Genomic DNA, 19056 nt, shown 5'->3' with positions numbered 1-19056 from the left:
GAGCCAACGCTTGTACTGCCGGACAAGTCCGTAACTCACACTCAGGTACCGGGAGTCCAGCTCCACCTTCTGCTCCAGCTGCGTCAGGAGCTCGTTGTGGAAGGACTTGAGCTGCAGAAAGAGAACACACAGTTTCTTGGTGAGGGCTGGCAAACCCTGCGTGGGGCAGGTGGGGAGAGGGGCTGCACGGACAGAGCTGATGGCAGAGAGGGACAGACGGACACTGAGAGGGACCCAGCAATGCAGAAGCAGATGCCCAAGCAGACCAGACCCTTTCCAGCTCAGCAAATCCGCTTCAGAGGGGCTGGTGCTGCCTGGACAAGACACGGGAAACCACTGTGTTCGGCTGGGGCCCCGGCAGCGCCCACGGCACGGCTGGGCTGGGGCACTCACCATCTCCTCCAGCTGGTTCTGGATCTGCCTGTGGACTTCTGCCATCTGGAAGAGCACGTCTCCTGCAAAGACAAGACAGGGTGAGGGGGCTTGAGGCATCGATCCTGGGGGGGACACCCTGGGGCTGGGGCAGGCAGCATCCTGCTCACATGGACGGGTCTGCGGCTGGACCACGGGTGCTCCTGGGGTACCCCAGTGCCCACCTTTGGGGAGCTGCAGGTGAGCAGATGGACATCTGAGACACCTGGACAAACACGTCTTGTGTAGCACAAAGGCAAACAAGGACAAGCAGCAGCAGGACCCTGGGACAGCCCTGACCCACGATGCCATCGGCCACCCCAGCTATGGGACAGGTCTGCCCACGCCAGCCCTTAGCCCAGGGACATGACAAAGCAGCCAGGGACGATAGGACCAAGAAAGGTCCCTCGTCTTGACCTGATTCACAGTCCAGATACTGTGGGAGCAGGTGAAGACGAGATGCTGCACTAATAACAGAGATGGGAATTTAAATAGCTCCATTACAGCCAGGAGCTTCACCCAGCACTCTCCCAGCTGTGAACACGGCCCAAAGCCCAACGCAGCACCCGTGTCCCTGTCCCTAGCAGCGGGGCAGCAGAGAGACAGTGCTGGGACTCAGTCCAGGTCACGGAGCTGCAAAGGGGGCTAAGCCCTAGGCTGAGATTTGCCTCAAAACCACTGGACCTGTTCAGCCCGGGCGGCCCAGCCATGCACGGGCAGCGAGGGCAGAGTTGCGGCCAGGGCTGCTGCAAACACCGCAGGTCAGTCCCACCAACAAACCGCTGTGCACAGCCAAGGCCAAGGCGTCCCAGCTCCGCTTTGCCTCTTCCTTTAATTCTTCTTTTCAAATGCAGAATTCAACCAAGTCCCACACCCACCGCATGTTTCCTGGGAGGAAGGGCCATGTCCTGCCTCAGCAAAAGCCCCAGCGCCGGAGCCAGACACACATGGGAGCATCTTTCAGGAGAGGCGCCAGTGCTGCTGCTGGACCAAAAGCACCATCTCAGGTCAGAGCAGCTTTCGGGGAGAGCTGAGCTCCATCACCAGTTTGTAAGGGCTGAGTTAGGAATATCTTACTTCCAGCGTGGCGAGACGCAGCTTCCCAGGAGGTTTCCAGGCTGCAGGAGCTATTTGTAAACCAAAAGCCATGAGCCGTGTCTCTGAGCTGCCCTGGCCTCAGCCGGCGGAGCCTGGGAGACCACAGCACCCAAAGAGAAGCAGCGTCCCACATCCCATCCCAGAACAAGCTGCACAGCACCTGGCACAACTCAAAGCCCCAAACATGCAGCCCATAAAAATACATCTGGAGTTTTAAAGGAGAGGACAGCAAGCTCAGGGAAGGGAAATGCAATGGGAAGGGGACACCAGGCCTGGACCCCCCAGGACAACGTGCGGGAGATGCTGCAACACTCCCAGGGCTGCTCAAGGGGCAGGTGGCAGCTCTGGGCAGGGACGAGCCCGGGAACCCCCTGGAGACATGGGGACGAGCAGCCAGAGCCCTAATCCTGCCCAATGGTGGGTCCCCCTTCCCCAGGGACACACAGAGCCCAGGTTTGTCTCCACACGGGGCTGCTCACTCCTGTCCTGCTCCAGCGAGAGCCCAGCCCTGGCGGCAAACACTGTGGTTTTGGTGTATCTAGAGCATGAAGATGCGAGTCCTCTGCGGAAGATGGGTCCATCCTCGGCTCCAGGACAGCTGCATCCTCTGTACTTGGAGTCAAAGCTCAGCAACAGTGGGACTGTGATGAGCCAAACCAGCTTTGCACCAGTGCAAGGGAACCACTGGGACCCCGCTGGGCACATAAACAGCCGGTGTGCGCGGGGCCAGGCCGGTGCCGGTCAGCCTGTCCCTGGCACACCACGTGCTCGGGCGCCATAGCCAGCGAGTGTCAACACCGCCAGCCGACTGGGAACAACCTGGCCCAACGGTGCTTCGCTCCTGTGGCTGAAGCAATTCATACTTTGCACGGTACACTGTGTCTCAAAACCTTCTGCAAACATTAAAATCTGATCCCTTTTTGTCCTTGGCAGGCACCAGGGGTCAACGCAGGAACAGAACTGGCTGCAGCACCGGCAGGCGCTCGGCCAGCACCGAATGGCACCAGGGCCACTGTCCCCCCATATCCCCAAGCTGGCTCATGGAGAGAGCAGCGATGTGCAAAGTATCCCACAAACGGAGGAGGTGACCGGACGGTGCGGCTGTAGCTCTGCTCCTTCGCTAAAAGGAAACCATGTGCCAAGATCTCCACAGCCACGAGCCGGCTGTGACTTTGCCAGCCGCCCTGCCAGGGTCTTGGCAAAGCAGAGCAGCCCCAGCAATAATTCCACACGTCTGCGGTGAAGAGCTTCACGCATGAGCAGGGAAGTCCGGCCACGGGGTCACCACCACGAGACCGCCAGGAAATTGCTCTCCGGTTGGGCTGCGACAGCTCAATCATGGGAAGTGCATGAATTCCCACTGCAAGGAGGCAGTGACGCAACGCCAGGGCTCAGCTGAGATTGCTTTTTCAAGAGTATATCAATGCAAGCATGGCCCACTTATTATGTCCAAAGCTCACACCACCCGCTCTCCTTTTCACTTCCCTTTGGTCTGAGCGGAAATCCCAGCTGAGAAAGCTGGTGCAGGGCTGGCCCAGCACTGCCGAGCTCCCAATGCATCCGAGAGCAGCGGCTGGGGCGCTCAGAAATAACGTACATACCCCCAAATCCAGCACTGGGTACAGCCAGCCCCTGGCACCAGGACAACCCGGCTCTGCCCGCACCGCGTTCCTCACCCCGGGCACGGCCCTGCTCCGAGGAGGTGCTCCCGTGCCTCTCCCAGCAGATACGCATCTTTTTGTTCAGACTTTCTCCTCCACCGCCACTCCCCTGGCTCTTATCGCAGTGGGAGCGTGGGGCGTTGCTGCCCCACATCAAAGCGGGCAGCGGCGCGGAGCCGTCCCCACCGCACAGCGTCCCTGCCGTGGGCTGCTCCGCGTGCCAGCCCCGCCGGGGGACACCGCCAGCCCCCCGAGGGGACACCGCCATTCCGGCCAGGGGACACCGCCAGCCCCCCGCAGCTGCTCCGCGGTGCCAGCGGTGTCTGCACCGCGCAGAAGCACCAGAGCTGCCTCCCGAGCCTCCCCCGGGCTCCGACAGCCCCAGCAGCTCCCAAGGAACCAGCTCCCGGCATCCTGTGGCCTCCACAGTCCTGGGAGCCCATGCGGGGCAGCAGGAGGATTTGAACTAAATCTCCAAATAGCAGCCACAGCGCTGTGCGAATTCACACATCGCACCCCCGGCACCGCCACACTACGAGCTGCAGCCAAGGAGCTACAGACCTTGTTAGACTTTAACAGACGTGCCATGAAACCACTCGGACTAACCCAGCGTGGCAGCGGGGAAGAAGTTAAACCATGACTAAGAGACACCACAGTAGTCGGAAAGCCTGAATATCTCAAACCCTGGCTCATGAGTGGATCCGCAGCGTTGCGCTGATGGCAGATACCGCACGGCGTGAGCAGAGCCGGGAGCACGGCACACGCCCCAGCCCCGGCAGCACCGCGGCCGCCCTCGCCACGGGCGCTTTGCATCACCTGCCCCTGGTATTTTTAAGTCAAACACGGTAATTACGGCTGCGCAGCAGGGCAGAGAGCAGGGCAAGCGCTCGGGCCACAGTGCAAATTGTACACAGTGCGAGCACCGGACCAGGCTTGCTGCCAAAATGCACATTCTATAGGTCAAGAAACCCGCAGTTAAGCGTCTCAGCCAAGCCCAGAGGCAAAAATAAAGATGAGGAAGGGTAGGACTGCAGAGCAGGGGTTCTACCTGCCCGTGCCAGGCTCACACCTCTCCACAGGCTGCAGGGCACAAACAGGCAGGAGGAGCTGCTATTTACGTCTGTCTGACTCACAGTATCGTTCTGGGAGAACTATAGGGGCTATTGTGGGCCCTTCCCTACCACACCCGGCAGGAACAGGCAAACAGGTTGTTCCGCATCCCTCAGTCGCACCACCAGCCCGCGCAGGAGCCACCGTCCCCTCCAGAAGCCGTAGGAACTGACAGCATTTGGGTACCTCACAACACTTTGCTTGTGAGTTTTCAGAGCATAAGATTTCCCCAACTCCACGCCCCCCCGCCCCCTTGAGCTAGATATGAGCCTTTTTTAATAAGAACACCAAAACCAATGCATCAGTGAAGGAGCTTCAAGCCAGATCATGTTGATGCTTGTGCCCAGCCTGCCCTGCAACAGCAGCGCATGCAGGGGGAAGGAGCCGAGTGTGGGGAAACAATCAGCTTCTCTGCACTGATTCATCTATTTCCTCTTCAAAAGGTTTCACTTATCACAGCCCCAAAGGACGGTACCGACATGTTGATGTGTTAGGACTCATCAGCATTACAATGATCAGCTCTGTTTGCAGCCTCTGCTTCAATCCTGCTTGGCAAAGCTTAAGACATTTATTTATTTATTGAGAGACAAGGTAAAGGAAAAAGCAAAAGCTTCCCAAGGCATCCGAGTGTGCCAAGTTCAACAACACTTCCAGTAATCGGCTCCCCCAGGCTGAGCAGCTCCCATTGACACTTTCACCCGGGACAGCCCGGGGTGACCTGCGCTGCCCCGCGCTTCCCACAGCCACCACCACATATGCACAGATCATGTTTCTGTATCATGATGCCTCCTGACATACAGGCCAGCGCATCCCTGGTGCCCAACAGCTCTGGCAGCAGCTACATCGGTGGCACGGGATTAACTAGCCCAGGAGAACACAACTGCACAGACCTCCCTGCAGCAGCCCGGAGGCGCCCAGCTCACACTCACAGAACCAACGCGTCCTGCACGCCAGCGGTCCCAGGAGGGGACACAAACACCTCCAGGACCACGACTGGCCACACAAGCCATGCCCCTTCCTAAAACCCGCCAAACTCACAGCATTGCCGATGGACGGCAGGAACCAGCGCAGGGACACACGGTGGCCCCACCGTCCCTCCGAAGGGCTGGAGCATCCCTGCAGCAGCCGGTCCCGGCGCCGTGCGCGGGCACACGGCAGGTTGGCATCCCAGGGAGATGTCACCCCTGAAGGTGGTACCCAAATGTTACACACAGCTGCTATGCGTTAGAAACTCCAGCCAGGCAACATGCTCCACGCAGATGCTCATTTAACAACCCTCCACCCTTACCCAAACACAGGTTGGTGAGAACAAGCCGACTGCTACGGCATTCCGCTGTTCATCAGAAGGTCTGAAGGCAGTGAAAAGGCAACGCAGACAGCAAAAAAGTGCCTTTCTGGGGCAGGCAGCAGTTTTTAAGAGGTCTTTCTTGTGTTTCTGCACCCTCAGCAAGCCTACTCCTACAGGTTCCTCCCCTAAGTGAACTACACAGCTTGGAGGCCGAGTCCTGAATTTCTGGAACAATTTCTCTGGCAAATTAGGCCCTTTAACAGAAGCACAGGTGGAAAAGCATAACCAGCCGGGAACTGCACGGAACACATGGTCTCAGAGCAAACTGACCGCTACACCCTGCTCCTGGCCAGGGCATCACCTTGGGTAAAAACCCAAGAAAACAGACTTTGAAGATCCCAAAGCTCAGCAGTGGGGTTCAGAGGGAGGTACTTCCCCACCAGATGCTCGCACCCAAAAATGCAAGCCACAGAGCTGATTACAGCTCAAGTACTTCATTATCGCCAGGTTTTCCATTACCACACAGGATTATCCTGTCTACACACAGTTGCTAAAATCTGATGGAGAATTTACAAAAAATGTGAAGTGCTAAGCAGCTGGCAAGCACAGACCCAAGCTTGGGGGCAGCGCTCTGGCAGGATAAACGTGTTCAGCAAGACAAATGCGCAGAATCGCCGCCACCACAGGAACATGTCTTTAAAGCAGCAAGGACCGAGCAGAACTGGCCACCCCAGCCCGCAGCACCCGTGCGCAGCAACGGGCACTTCTCCAGCACCCAATGCAAAGAGCAGCTCCTTAGGGTCACAAGAACCGCTGGAGAGATGCCAACAGGAACGCACGGCCGGTTTTGAGCACGGAAAGGGCCACAGCAGCTCTCCTGGCACGAGCAGAATCACCGCTGCACGGGCGGCAGAGCTGGGGACAGACCTGGCTGCCTCCAGCACCTTTTAGACACAGGTTCTGCAGTATTTTTATGTTTTTTTGACACATCCTGTCCCAGAAATTACATCAGAAAAGCATCCGCATTCAGAAAAGAAAGAGCTAAGGAGGGAAACAAACCCCTCGGGTTCTTTTTGGCGGAGGCTGGGAACGGACGCGAGCTGCTGTCCCAGCCAGAGCATCCTCGAGTCCTGCCCAACACCCGGAGCAGCTCGCGGAGGAAACCACCGCACACGGAGGGACTGATGGGGACACAACATCAACGCAAGTGGCATTTCTGAGCATCCACATCTGCTGCTGCCTCAAGTAAGGAATGAAATATCCCAGACCCCAGCGCTCCTTTCCGGCACTATCAGCAACCACGGCACAAGGACCGATACGGTAAAGGTGTTCCTGGGAAAAGCTGCACCTTTGGCAAGCACAGCCCCCATCCAAAACATTTTTCAGCCCATTTTCACTTCCCACTGGGAGGGGGTTGTGTCCCCAGCTGCTATCAGCTCCAGTAAACTGCAGCCAGGAATTTTATCTTAACTTTCTTCTGCACCGAGCAGCTGCCACAATAAATATCGGCAAGATCAACAAAGCCAATAGGTCTGAGGAGCAGCCGCCCATCGGAGCTGAGCAGGAGCTGCCGGGATTCTCCCTCGGATGTGCTCACGCTGGGTGGAAGGTGCAGGAACTTGGAAACATTTTAAACCAACCCCAAAATACTGAGACCACCCAGGGAATGCACACGGGGAGGGCACTGGGATGCCTGCTGTCAAACCGCCGTCCACGTGCCGGGGAGCAGGACCACCAGGTGACACCAAAGCCGGGTTTAAGTGCGAGCAGAGCCTGGGGCTGCTCCGAGGACAGGTTTGTGGTCCCCAAGCTCCTGCCCTCGCCCAGCTGAGCCGCCTCTGGTCAGACTCCCCGAAGTCCCACTGCCAGGACAGAGCTGCTGTGCCCACTGACGCCTGCACCGCCCTGGCAATCTCTGCGTGCATCGCACACAAGGCTCTCTTGTGGTTTTTTCTTTTTTTATTAAACAGAAACAGATTGCTATAGGCAGCTTTAATCCAAGAGATAGAATCGGTTTCCATAGACACTTGCTGCTTCCCCATGGCAATTCCGCAGCAGGCAGCGAGCTGGAGCAGCTCGTGGCCGGGGACACCGAGCGCAACGCGGCAGAGCCGAGGCCGGGCCCCTCCAGGGCTGCTCACCCACCACTCGCTCAGCCCTTAGGGTCACCGCAGCCCAACCTCTTCTCCACTAATTGGCTGCCTCAGAGAGACGGTGTTAACGAGCACAGTTTGCCATCTCCCAGCACGGCGGCCTGGGGAGCCAGACCTGCAGGAGGGACGGGGAGGAGGAGGAGGGAGAGTCCACCTGGGACTGCAAAGGCGATGAGACCTAAAATCCACTTCAGCCGCACGAGAGCCTTTATCGAGAGGCTGCAGCATCCCTGGGGAGCTGGGAGAAGAGCCGCCTCGATCCACGTCTGAGCAGCAAAACAGCGGCAAGGAGGGGGCAGCTCAGAGAGAGAACACAGGAGCCACGTCCCAGTGACGGGGAGACTGGAAAAGCCATTCCTGGAGGACTCACCGGAGGAATAAGCATAAGAAGGGGAAAGGAGGCACCGAGCATCACAGCTCGTGACATGTTGTGACCCTGATCGACTGAGCAAACGAGTCACCGGCCGCATTGCGCTGTGATGCTGCAGACAGCGGGTCCCGCGGCGGATCCCGCGGAACAGCACCAGCCCCCGCGCTGCGCGACAACCAGGAGAAACGCGGCTCCGGCACAGCCGGCCTGCCCATTCCCACCCGCTCCCCGCCCCAGCCCCCAGGTGCCCGGCGCTGCTCAGCTCCAGACCAGGCTGCTGCTTATCTCTGCTTTGCAAAGCAGGAGGGAAACGCCAGCAAAACCGCTCTCTGCAAATGCTTCCTCTTTGCAAACACCACGAGCTGACAGTGCCCCAAAATCCAGATGATAAAAATAGCAGGCTTTTTTTTTTTAAGCTAAATTAACAGTAAATACAGAAACACTTTTACCATTCACATGAGGCAGTATCAGTTCCGCACTGAGATTGTTATCCCCAGCAACTGCAAAAATCTGGTTTCATTCCTGCGCTCAGAGCCTGCTCCAGCCTGCGACTCCATTTAACAGTAAATTGGTGACTTACCCAATTCTTTAGATCCTTGGCTTTCACTGGCCAACTCTCCCATCTTAACCAGAGCATCGAAGTATCCTTTTGCTGCATATGTCATACCTAAAAGCATCAAAAAATGCAGTTAAATTCTCATTAATGGCTATTATAACCTGTATGGCACTGAATAGATGCTAAACACTAAAATAGACATTACTTCAAAGGGCTTAACCTCACAGGGAGGGACTACACAAACAGAAGAAAAATGAATGAAGAAAGCTCAAGTGGCAAGACTACAGGGCTATTTAGGAGGAAAAAAAATACAAGGTACATGCAAGATCTTGGTGGTTTTCATTCCAGTATAGCCATCAGCCTGCTTAATGCTGCTCAGAAAAAAAAAATCACTGTGGAATAATTGAATATCACAGACTTTCATTATAGTTCAGTCTTGTTTGTTGACATTCCAGCTACACTCTCCACTTTAATCAGATAAGCAGGGGGTTTCCTCTAATCACGAGAACATGTTGTACGGCTTTAGCTCAACACCGACAAATTATGAGCTGAAGCCTCTTCCAGCACGATTCACTGATTAAGACGCTTCCTTCAGATGCCCCCACAAGCTCAGAGATCCAAAGGAAAGGATGACCAAAGACAATTTTTGAAATTACAGGAAGATCTTGGGCTTCAAAGCAGATTCACAGCAGGGATGTGAGAAAAACAGAAAGCAAGTGATCATACTGGTTATCCACAAAACGCTGCAGTTACAGCGTGCCCAAATGAAGCTGTGATAAAGCAGCATGTAACAAACAGACTCCACCACCCGGGTAATTAAAAGGTGCATTATCAGTATAACATTTTAGAAGAATAAATAAAAAAACCCCACGGCTCTAAGTGTAACCTCTTCTCCGTGCTGTCAGACCCTGCCTGTCCTCCCTTCCGTGCTGCAGACCAAACCCTGGCCCCGCTTCGTTAGCGTCGTTAGAACAGCCGGGAATTCTGCTCCTGGGTGCGCTGAGCGGCCCGTGCCCGCCAGACCAGAGTCCACAGCCCCTGCGCAGCGGAGCGGGACCGATGGCCCTTCCCACGCTATGGGCAGTTGATCCATTAAAATCCACTTAAAAACAAGGCTGAGAACTGGCAAGAAAGCAGCGTGCAGGGGAGCGCCTGCACCCGAGAACGGCAGCAGGTCTGCGTCCTAAAAAACCCTTCACCGTAACAGCCGGGAACCTCATTTGACTTGTTGGAAATAAAATTTGCTGCAGGCACAAAGCGAGGCAGCGCGGATCCTTCCCGAAGGTCGGATTTCAACCACCACCGCTTAAGAACATGACACTGAAATGCTTTTTTTTTTCTGCTGGCTTAAGATGATGACAGTCTCTTCCCTTACAGGCATTTTCACTGAGCCAATTAAAAAAATAAAATCCAAGAGACATGTGCTGTGCAGCTCTGGAGTGAGCAGAGCCCTCCGCAAAAGCAAGCAGCTGCCTCCGGGGTTGAGCAAAGCCCTCAGCCTCCTTGAAACCACGGAGGGCCCAGGCAGTATGCAAAGTCATTTTCAGCCAAAACAGTCCATATTGGGTTTTCATCAACTCATATTTGACTTTCGACCATTTAAATCTCCACCTCCCTAATGGCTCCCAGGAGGGGGCCACCAATATTTTTAGTTTTCTCCCTCCTCTTCCAATGCATTCTTCTGAGAAATCTGAATATTTAAGTTCTCTTTAAAGGTGTGTTATTGAAAATCTTAATTCTAAACATTTTGAAGTAACATTTAAAGATCAACTGGTCGGAGGTGTATTTGTTATGCAGTTGCCACCCAACATTTTATCACGTGAACCCTCTGCACACCCATGGCGCTGCACCAGGCACACACCGGCATGTCCTAGCGGCGTCAGCTTTGCATTGAGGTCCAAAAAACGTTTCCCCGGTTTCCTCCCTTCACTCTCCTGGGGAAAACAAGCATCCCAGGCTGGTTTTCCAGCTCTCCCCTCTGCCGAGGCCGTGCCGTCCAGCCGTTCCCACCGGCCCTCCCCAGCCCTGCAGCCCCCGGCATTTCAGCAATGAACACCATGCGGTTTCACCTACTTGCTAAGGCTTTTTCATAGGTCTTCCCCATAGAAATGAAATTCCTGAGGCTGGGGTTGAACTGCTCCATGATCGTCTAAAGGAAAAAGAACATAATTGAGAATTAGCAGAGGTGATGGGGAGTGGGCAGAGCAGCTCTGTGCTCCCCAGGAATTTAACCTGGTGCTGATAAACACAAAAACGGAGCAAAAAAATCCTCCCGCACTCCTCACAGCAACTCGAGATCCCCGACGATGGCAAGAGGATGCTGGGTTTACACACAGAACCTTGAGCACACCCGTGTATTGCAAATAACACCCAAAGCAGCGGCCACCCTCCCTTCACCGTAAGAGAGGAGTGAGTGGCTCAAACCAGAAAATGATCAGATACGGCAAATACAACCATAATAATAACCACAAGTGGCTGTTTGAGACAGCGGGCTTCAGCCATCAGACCAAGCACCACGGTGACTTGAGTTCCAGGAGACGACGGTGACGTCCCACCGCTGGGGCGGCCTGGGGGAGCAGCACCACCTCGGTCCATCGCGGGCAGCGGAAAGGGCTGCAGAGCGGTGCTGCGGTGCCACAGGTAGCCACCGCGGAGCAGAGGACAGAACAGGGGCACCAGCGTCCCCACCGCGCCGGTGCCAGCTGCGGCCAGAGCCGCGTGCGAGGAGCGACACCTCGGTCTCAAAGCGCTTGGTGTCACTTTCCACCTGCCTATAAATGCATAAAGGAGGGTGTCGGTGAACAGAAGCGCTGTCTGACAGCTTTGCCTCCCTCGCTTTAAGGTCCTTATTTAAACATGGGGGGAAGGAATAATCGGCTCACGAAGAAGAAGGGCTCTTTGTATGTTTGTCACGGCAGCTCCTGCCCCTCCCCTGCCAGCGCCATTCAATCCCCGGCACCGATAGCATCTCTAAAGCCAGACACCGATTCCCAGCCGAGCCCAGGAGACAACAAAATCTCCATTCTCTCCCCGCGAATCTGACCTCTGCACCGAGCGCGGCCGCGGCCCAGCAGCCCCGAGCCCCCGGCCCACCTCGGGGACAGCCCCCCGCAAGGGCACCCCAGAAAATCCCGTGTGATCCCCAGAAGTCCGCGCACCGGCCACACGGGTGCTCCCCGGGAAGCGAGGGCTCGGCGCCCCCGGCCGCGCTGCTGGCAGCGTCCCATCCCGGGAAGGGAAGACGACAGACAGACACTTATGGCAAATAAGCTGATTAAGCATCTGTCACCTCATCTGAAGCTGGCCAAACACTATAAAGCTCATTTTCTGCCTGAGGCACTTTTATCCCGAGTTCCTGCTGCCTGGTCTTTGGAGAGTGTGACAGTTTAATTTTCTTCGGCGGGTGCACGTGTGCCAGGCTCAGCCAGAGCCTTCCCCCGCCTCAAACCAGCCATTTTCTAACTTCACTGAGCGGGACCTGCACGGGATGCCAGCTCGGAGGCCACCATTGAGGGGGACATCGCCTCGGTGCTGGTGTTTGCTGGCTGGTGCGATGGCCCAGAGCCAGCGTCGCGCTGCCCCCGCGGCGGCGGGTCCGTCCCACAGCACCACACACAACCCTGCGAAGGGCAGAAGTTGGTTCCCGGAGATCTGACAGGCAAGCAGGAGGCTAACGAGAAAACTCACTGCTAATTAAGGCTGCAGGTCAAGCGACGCAGCAGCACAGTGCACATGGAAGCGGTTTAGTGAACGCGCTCAGCTTGAAAGGAGAAAATTAACCTGTAGCAACAGTCCACACAGCAACTTGTTTTCCCTAATTGTAGGAGACAATTGCACAGGAGTTAATTAACACTGACAAGGATTGCTCCCTCCTTCCCACGTCACACTTGGCTTCGGTCAGAAAAAATCCACCTGCCTTATCCCACAAAGTGGCTGGAGGTGTGAGATGTGTGTCCACGGCGGGGACAGGGACACGTCCCCGCTGTCCGTGGTGGGGACAGGGACATGGGGACAGGGACACGGACACGTCCTTGCCGCCCATGGTGGGGACAGGGACACGTCCCCGCTGCCAGCAGAGCTGTGCCCGCAGCCTCCACCACGCTCAAGCTCAGCCTGAGCGCTCTGAGGCTGAATAACGTACATGCAGAAGAAATATTGGCAGAATTTCTGTAGGTAAGGGATTTTTAAACATTTTGCTGGGTTAAGCACAGTACGTGTTTATGTATATGTATGGATATATAAAGAAAGTGATTTTTGCAGCAGTGCCTATGTAAACACAGCTCCCTGGAGCATGAAGTGGATAAATGCTGGAATAGGATCCACATCCTGCATCATCTGCAGGTGACTGTGGCTGTCCCCACGGCACGGCACGGCACACCGCGGCCAGGCGCCGGCGGCAGCGATGGGCAAAGCGCCGTGCCCAAGGGCTTAAAGCCGCTGAGCTGCTCTCTCCGCCTGCGGGTCTCGTGGGGCCGGATGCGGTGGCACAGATTCGCAGAAATCCCCTTCCAAATTCAGCGCATCTTCCCCAAACTGGAGGGACCCAAAGCGCGACCCAGCCCCAGCGGCTGCCGGCACTGCTCCGGGCAGGATCGCAGACCAACGACAGGCATTTAAACGCAATAAATAAAGGGCGAGAATCTCCAGAATGGGTCCCACTGATCAGGTCAGGAGGGGGGAGGCGAGACTCTGCTGGCCAAATGAAATTACTAAACCTTAGGAGGAAGTTCGCTGAAAGTGAGTGTTTTTAAGACACTGTCTGGAGGCTCCAACAAAAGCAGCCCGGCAGGATGAGGGCGTTGAAAAGGGCTCTTCACTACAGAGATAAAAATAGAGGTTTTTCAAGCTGCCTTCGCACTGCCAGGGTGGGAAGGGAAGGTGACTCTGGCACTAACACACCTTCGCATCGCCCTCCAAGCGAGAAGCTGAAAAGCCACCAGCTGCTAAGGAGAAATGCTGAAAAATAAACATATTTCTGGCACGGAACATGCTCAACAAGCCGTCGGTTCACACACCCGAGTCACCAGCACGATGCTGTGGCGGCTCCCGTGACGCTGCGGGTTGTGTCGCCGGTGGGCGCCCCCGGCCGGCCCCATCCCCGCAGCGGGACTCTCCTCCCCAGGGAGGCGACGCCAGGTTTGCAGGACACTACAGCAAAGCTGATATTCAGCAAAATTCCGGTAACGAAAGCAAATCTTGTTCTCCCTCAAATTTTGCTCCATCAGCACCACCCACAAGTTGTTTGCCTTCCACACGCCGCCTGGGCAGAGTTTAGAAAAACACAGACAAAAAACTTGGCAGCTGAAGGTTGAAAGGGCTTTGCTTTGTTCCACTGCACTAAATTCCCTGGGTAATACCACTCAGCTCTCTGGGATTGGCACGGCTTTATTCAGCTGCCAAAAATGAAACTAATGCAAAGCACGAGGTCTCCAGGGCATAGTCCTGCTGAACTGGGGGGAGAAGAGGCAACAGAAAACCAGGTCCCCGCTCTCCCCGCTGAGCGTGCTCCACGCTCCAGCAAGGATCTACCGACGCTGCAACAGTCAGCCCATCAGCGAAGTTTAAGTGCCCCCCAGGAAGAAACTGGAAATGGAGCTGGTTCAGGTTGTATCAGGTTTCTCCCACATAGGAAAGACCTGCACGACCTCCTTAAGGGCTTGTAAAAAAAGCATTAAAACCAGGCTGCACAGTTCTCCCCAGGTCCATCCCCATGGCCACCCAGGCAGCTCCTAAAGCCAAATCCAGAGCACGATAAAAAGCAGGTGCTGTTTGGCAGGAGCTGGCCGATGGCTGCGGTCGCTCGGGTACCCAGCTCTGCACCACCGGCATTGCGCTGCGGCGGCACCGGCTGCGGCACGGCACTGACAGGCCACCAGCTACGGACCTGCTACCCTCATCACAGGGCAGCAATTAGAGCCAGATGTCACGTCCAGTCTCTCCTCCACACAGCAACACAGCAAAGGGCTGGACAACCGGCCATGAAGTGGAGGAGGCTGCGGGATGCGACCGCGGGATGAGCATCGCCAGCAGCGCCGCAGCGTTGCTGTGCCCCGGGCTCCTCTCCCAGCCACCCCGCAGGGACACCCTGGGCAACGCTCGCTGGGGACGTCCCAGACGCCTCAGCGGACACAGCGATGGACTTCGAGCTAAGAACCAGCCCCGGCGTTTTCCTCGTGCCGCTCTTTGCTGCCCATCCGCAGCAGTAAGGTGCGATGGCTCCTTGCAAGACTGATGCTGCACAGTGACACGGGTGGCCCGGGCTCAGCCTGGCACCCACAGCTTTCCCGAGTGACGCATGGGTGACAGCAGGACGTTATGTGACCATGACAAACACTGGGCAGCACCAGGAGACTCCCCATTACACCACAGTCACGCTGCAAAAGCAGCTCAGCTATAAGGAAGTTTTGTTTCTAAATGGGTCAGCCCTGCTCCAGGAATGCTTTTCTTTATTTCTGTATTAAATATTTAATGCCCAAACACACCCCAGCGCTGCCTCCATCTCAGCACATCCTGCCCTGCGCCATCACAAGACAATCCCATAGTTTTCCGAGCCAGGTTTCTGCTGGGAGGGGAGCCTCGCCGGACTCGTTAGCGGGGCTGATTTCAATTGCTCTCAACACCCCCACCCCGCAGCTCTGCCGCCAGGAACATCCCCAGCCACGGGCCGCGGTATCTCGGTGAACCAGAACACGCAACAAAGCAGCAGCGTTTCACAGCGCCAGCAGCTGACGGCTGCCGTGCTGCTTCCATCCCTCCCCGTCGCACCCCCGGTGCATCCCCCTGTGCTCCCAGAGCTGCTCCGAGCCCTCATCCTACCCCTGGGGCTGCCCCACATCCTGAGCCAAAGCCAGAGGGCTCAGCTGCATCTTTACTGCAGAAAGAGCTCAGGAGCAAGGGAATCTGAAAAAAAAAAAATGGGGTCTGCATCTAAAGTAATTTAATTTCTACTGGCTGACAATGTCAGAGGATGAATGAACCCAAGTGTCAGGACAAGAGCTCCGAGTGTCTTTGTAAGCAGGGTCCAGGACGGTCCCCCAGCCCCTTCCCCGCACACCTGGCACCAAGGGCTCGGCCAGAGGCTCCGGCTCCGCGCGCCCGGCGCAGGAGGGGTCTGACGTGTCCTGTGCCCTACCTGCCCTGCAACACGAGCAGCACCGCAGTGAAACCTTAGCCAGAGCAGAGCCAACGCAACACGGCACCGACGGCAACGCCAGCGGCTGCCTCCACCCCAGGGAGCAGCATCAACCGCCAGCAGGAGCCACGGGTGGCACGGGAGACAATCTGGGGCACCTTCGGCAAGTAGGAGCTCCCCGCTTCATCACCCTGAACCCGCAGGTTTCCCAGTTTGACCCACCTCAGCAGAGGCCTGGAACCGCTCTCCCGTCTGGGAGTCTGGGGTGCGGGACGCCCCGCGGCGGGAGCAGAGACACCCAGAGCACAGCGCGTGGAATCGGGGTGGCCCAGGCTGGGGCCAGGGCCCAGCTCCGTCCCCGTCACACCGCATCGCCCCCCCGCTGCCACCCACCATTCCCCTTCTGATTCACTTCAGCAAGAATCGCGCCCCTTCCCTCTGGACTTGGAGATAACGAGGCAAGAGGCTGTTATACCAGCAATAACATTTATTACAGCTGATGTGTAGCAAATGACTATCAGGAATTATCCCTGTATTTGTGAAAGACAATTAGGCTTTGAGTTTGGGGTGTTTTTAAACAAAACACCTCTTCAAATACAGAGCTACTCATACACCATTGCAAAATGATCTTCAACATGAAGAAATAGCTTCAAAATGAAATGGAGGCTAGCCTGTAAACTGCAATAAACTAATCTGTCATAAATGAGACAGATTTGTCTTCGGGGAAGGAAGAATTGCCAGTCCCCTCTTTCTGCAAGTAGACAATCCTGTGCAAGGGGTGAGCGGAGCTCGGGAGCGGCTGCCCAAGGAGCAGCCCCGGGAGCTGCCCCATCGCCCGGCTGTCCCGCCACAGGCTGTCCCTGTCCCAGGGCTGGCCCCGCGGTGTCACCCCTGGGCTCACCGCAGAGCACAGCGGCTGCGGCGGGGTCCACGGGAGTGAATCAGCGCCAGGGAAGGTGGGATTACGTTGGTGGAAGGTGCCAGCAGCCTCCGTCTCCCTCTGTAATTACTCCACGTGTGTAGGCAGCTGCCTGTAGTGGCAGCATCGGCAAGGGGGCGGCTGGCAGCTCCTCCACCGTCTCATTAGCACAGTCACTCTGAGGGGAGCACTGGTTCTGGAAAACGATGACAATGGGCTTCCGAGCAGAACGCCTCGGGAAAGCCGGGCGGGAGAGGGTGCCTGGCGTGGGGAGCAGCCGCAGAGAGCTGCCTGCTCCTGCTCCAGACCTCGGGGGAACAGGGGGCAAAAAAAATAATAACACTTGGGCAATGTGGATGTGAAGCACTTGGGAATTCCAAAGTTCACATAGCTCCAGAGCGTCCACACAGTCCCTGAGCCTCCAGCCCTCACGCTGGGCTCCAGGAGGTTGCAGAAGACCTCAAAGAGACAGGCAAACACCATGTTCCTGCACACACCCCATGCCACACATCTCCAGAGGCCAAGAAAAGCATCGTTGTCTTCAGAGGAGAAAAAGCTCCTCATTCACTGCAGGAAACACAAATGAAGGCCCAAGGGCTCAGGCAAGGCAGGACCGATGAAGCTGATGGCAGGGGAACTGCCCAGCCCGCATTCACCCTCCATTTCTTGCAGGAACAAACACCATTTAAGCCCATTTGTTGCAACGGCCCACGAGCCACCCTGCACACTCCATACGTTGCTGCACACAGGCGCCCAGGGAAATCATGACCTGCTCCACAAACCTGCTCTTAGCACATTTCTTCGAGGACAACACACCTCAAACAACAACTGAGTCACCAGCTGAAACTGTTCCCAGCAACTGTCCCCAGCACAACCACAGTGTCACTCAGCCCGGGTGACGAGCTCAGCCGCTCTTGCCCTGTTTGCTCAGGCAGCCGATACGCAAACACTTGGCTCCCGCCTGCATGGGGACGCGGCCGCAGCAACACCCTGCGGTGCCGGGCTCTGCCCAAGTCCAAGGGCACCCCCGGCATTGAGCCTGGTGCATCAGCCACCCAGATGGTGGAAGTCCCAGACACACAAACACCAGTCCCAGTCAAATGCCAAAACCAGCAGGTTCCATTCACAGACCTGCTCTACATTCCAAGGAGCCAAGATTTTTGGGTCCCATTAGCTCCAACTGAACAGCGCTTAATGACCCAGCATCCCCAAACCCACGACTTTAAAACTTCACTACCTTAGTGTTCTTTGTACTAAGTTTTTCTATCAGAATTTTTATTTCTGCTTAATGCTCCCAGGTAATTCAGTCTAACCCCTTAAAATGCAGGGAATCATGCAAGCTTTCCAGTTTAACAAATGACATCCTGCATTACACGTTAGGCTAGAAAGGTTTTATTAGACTTGCTCACGGAACCCAGCAGAGCAGAAACCATTTCCTTCACCAGGAAAATTAAAGCACATAAATTATTTTATCTTTCTCACGATACTGGGAGCGAAATAGAAAGAAATAAAAAAAATAGAGTCACAAACTCCAGCTATAATCGAGACGCAGAAAAAGCTCCGATCACTTTTTAATTGCTGCAGGAAAGCGAGGAACCGCCGCAAACCTGCCCAGGACCGAGGTGATTTGGGGACAGCACTGCCCGCCCGCGGGAGAAGCCAAATTCCCACGCAGGTTCCCGGCCCCCCCGGCTCCCCCACGGCGCGGCGGGGGCTGACGGGGTCCGGGGAGGACGGGGGTCCCGGGGCTGCCCCCGCTGCCGCCCCGGCCGCTCCGCCCCGGCAGCCCGAGCGCATCCCGGGAGGGAGCGGGGGCGGCCCCGGCCCCCGGCGGCGCCTCCTCCCGCCCGCGCTGCCCCCGCGCCCGGCGGAGGACGGGAACGGTGGGAGGGGTTTGGGGGGTGAAAAAAAAATTAAAGGGAAAAAGCCCCACTAAAGCGCAGCAGAGCCCCAGAGCGGGCGGGCACCTGTTGCCGGGCTCACCTTGTAGACATTCTCGGTGAGGCGATGCACCTCCTCGGAGCGGGACATGCTGGGCGGGCCGGGCAGCACCATGGGCGGGCGCGGGCGGCGCGGAGCGGCGCGGAGCGGAGCGGAGCCGGGCGGCGGGCGCGCAGAACAGCGCGGAGCGGCGGCCGCGCCGCCTTTTATCAGCTCCCGCGGCCGCCCCCGCCCCGCTCCGCCCCGCGGGGAGGAGCCGCCCCGGGCCGGGCTGCGCGGGCGGGATGGGCTGCGGTCCGCGCCCCGGCTGGCTGGGGCAGTGCGGCGCGGGGCGCGGCGGGAGGACCATGGAATCATAGGGTCGTTCCGGTTGGAAGACACCCTGGAGATCGAGTGCAACCATAACCCAACTCTGGC

The 19056-nt window shown here is 56.8% G+C and overlaps 1 protein-coding gene across 7 annotated transcripts in view; it reads right to left on the bottom strand.

Moving 5' to 3' along the window:
* BAIAP2 (BAR/IMD domain containing adaptor protein 2) overlaps nt 1-18793 on the bottom strand; it is a 41090-nt gene extending 22297 nt beyond the window's left edge. For all 7 annotated transcript variants that reach the window (XM_065648146.1, XM_065648150.1, XM_065648147.1 and 4 more), the window contains exons 1-5: nt 18682-18793; nt 10721-10796; nt 8672-8758; nt 394-455; nt 40-111 (exon numbers count right to left, since the gene is read on the bottom strand). In XM_065648146.1, coding sequence (XP_065504218.1) covers nt 40-111; nt 394-455; nt 8672-8758; nt 10721-10796; nt 18682-18753 — 369 coding nt within the window. In that variant the 5' untranslated portion in view covers nt 18754-18793. The remainder of the gene's footprint in view (nt 1-39; nt 112-393; nt 456-8671; nt 8759-10720; nt 10797-18681) is intronic.
* Nucleotides 18794-19056: the final 263 nt, after the last annotated feature.

The sequence above is a fragment of the Caloenas nicobarica genome, chromosome 18 (assembly GCF_036013445.1).
Source record: "Caloenas nicobarica isolate bCalNic1 chromosome 18, bCalNic1.hap1, whole genome shotgun sequence".
NCBI lineage: Eukaryota > Metazoa > Chordata > Aves > Columbiformes > Columbidae > Caloenas > Caloenas nicobarica.
The sequence above is the reverse complement of the archived record's forward strand: the minus strand, read 5'-3'. Positions and strand labels throughout refer to the sequence as shown.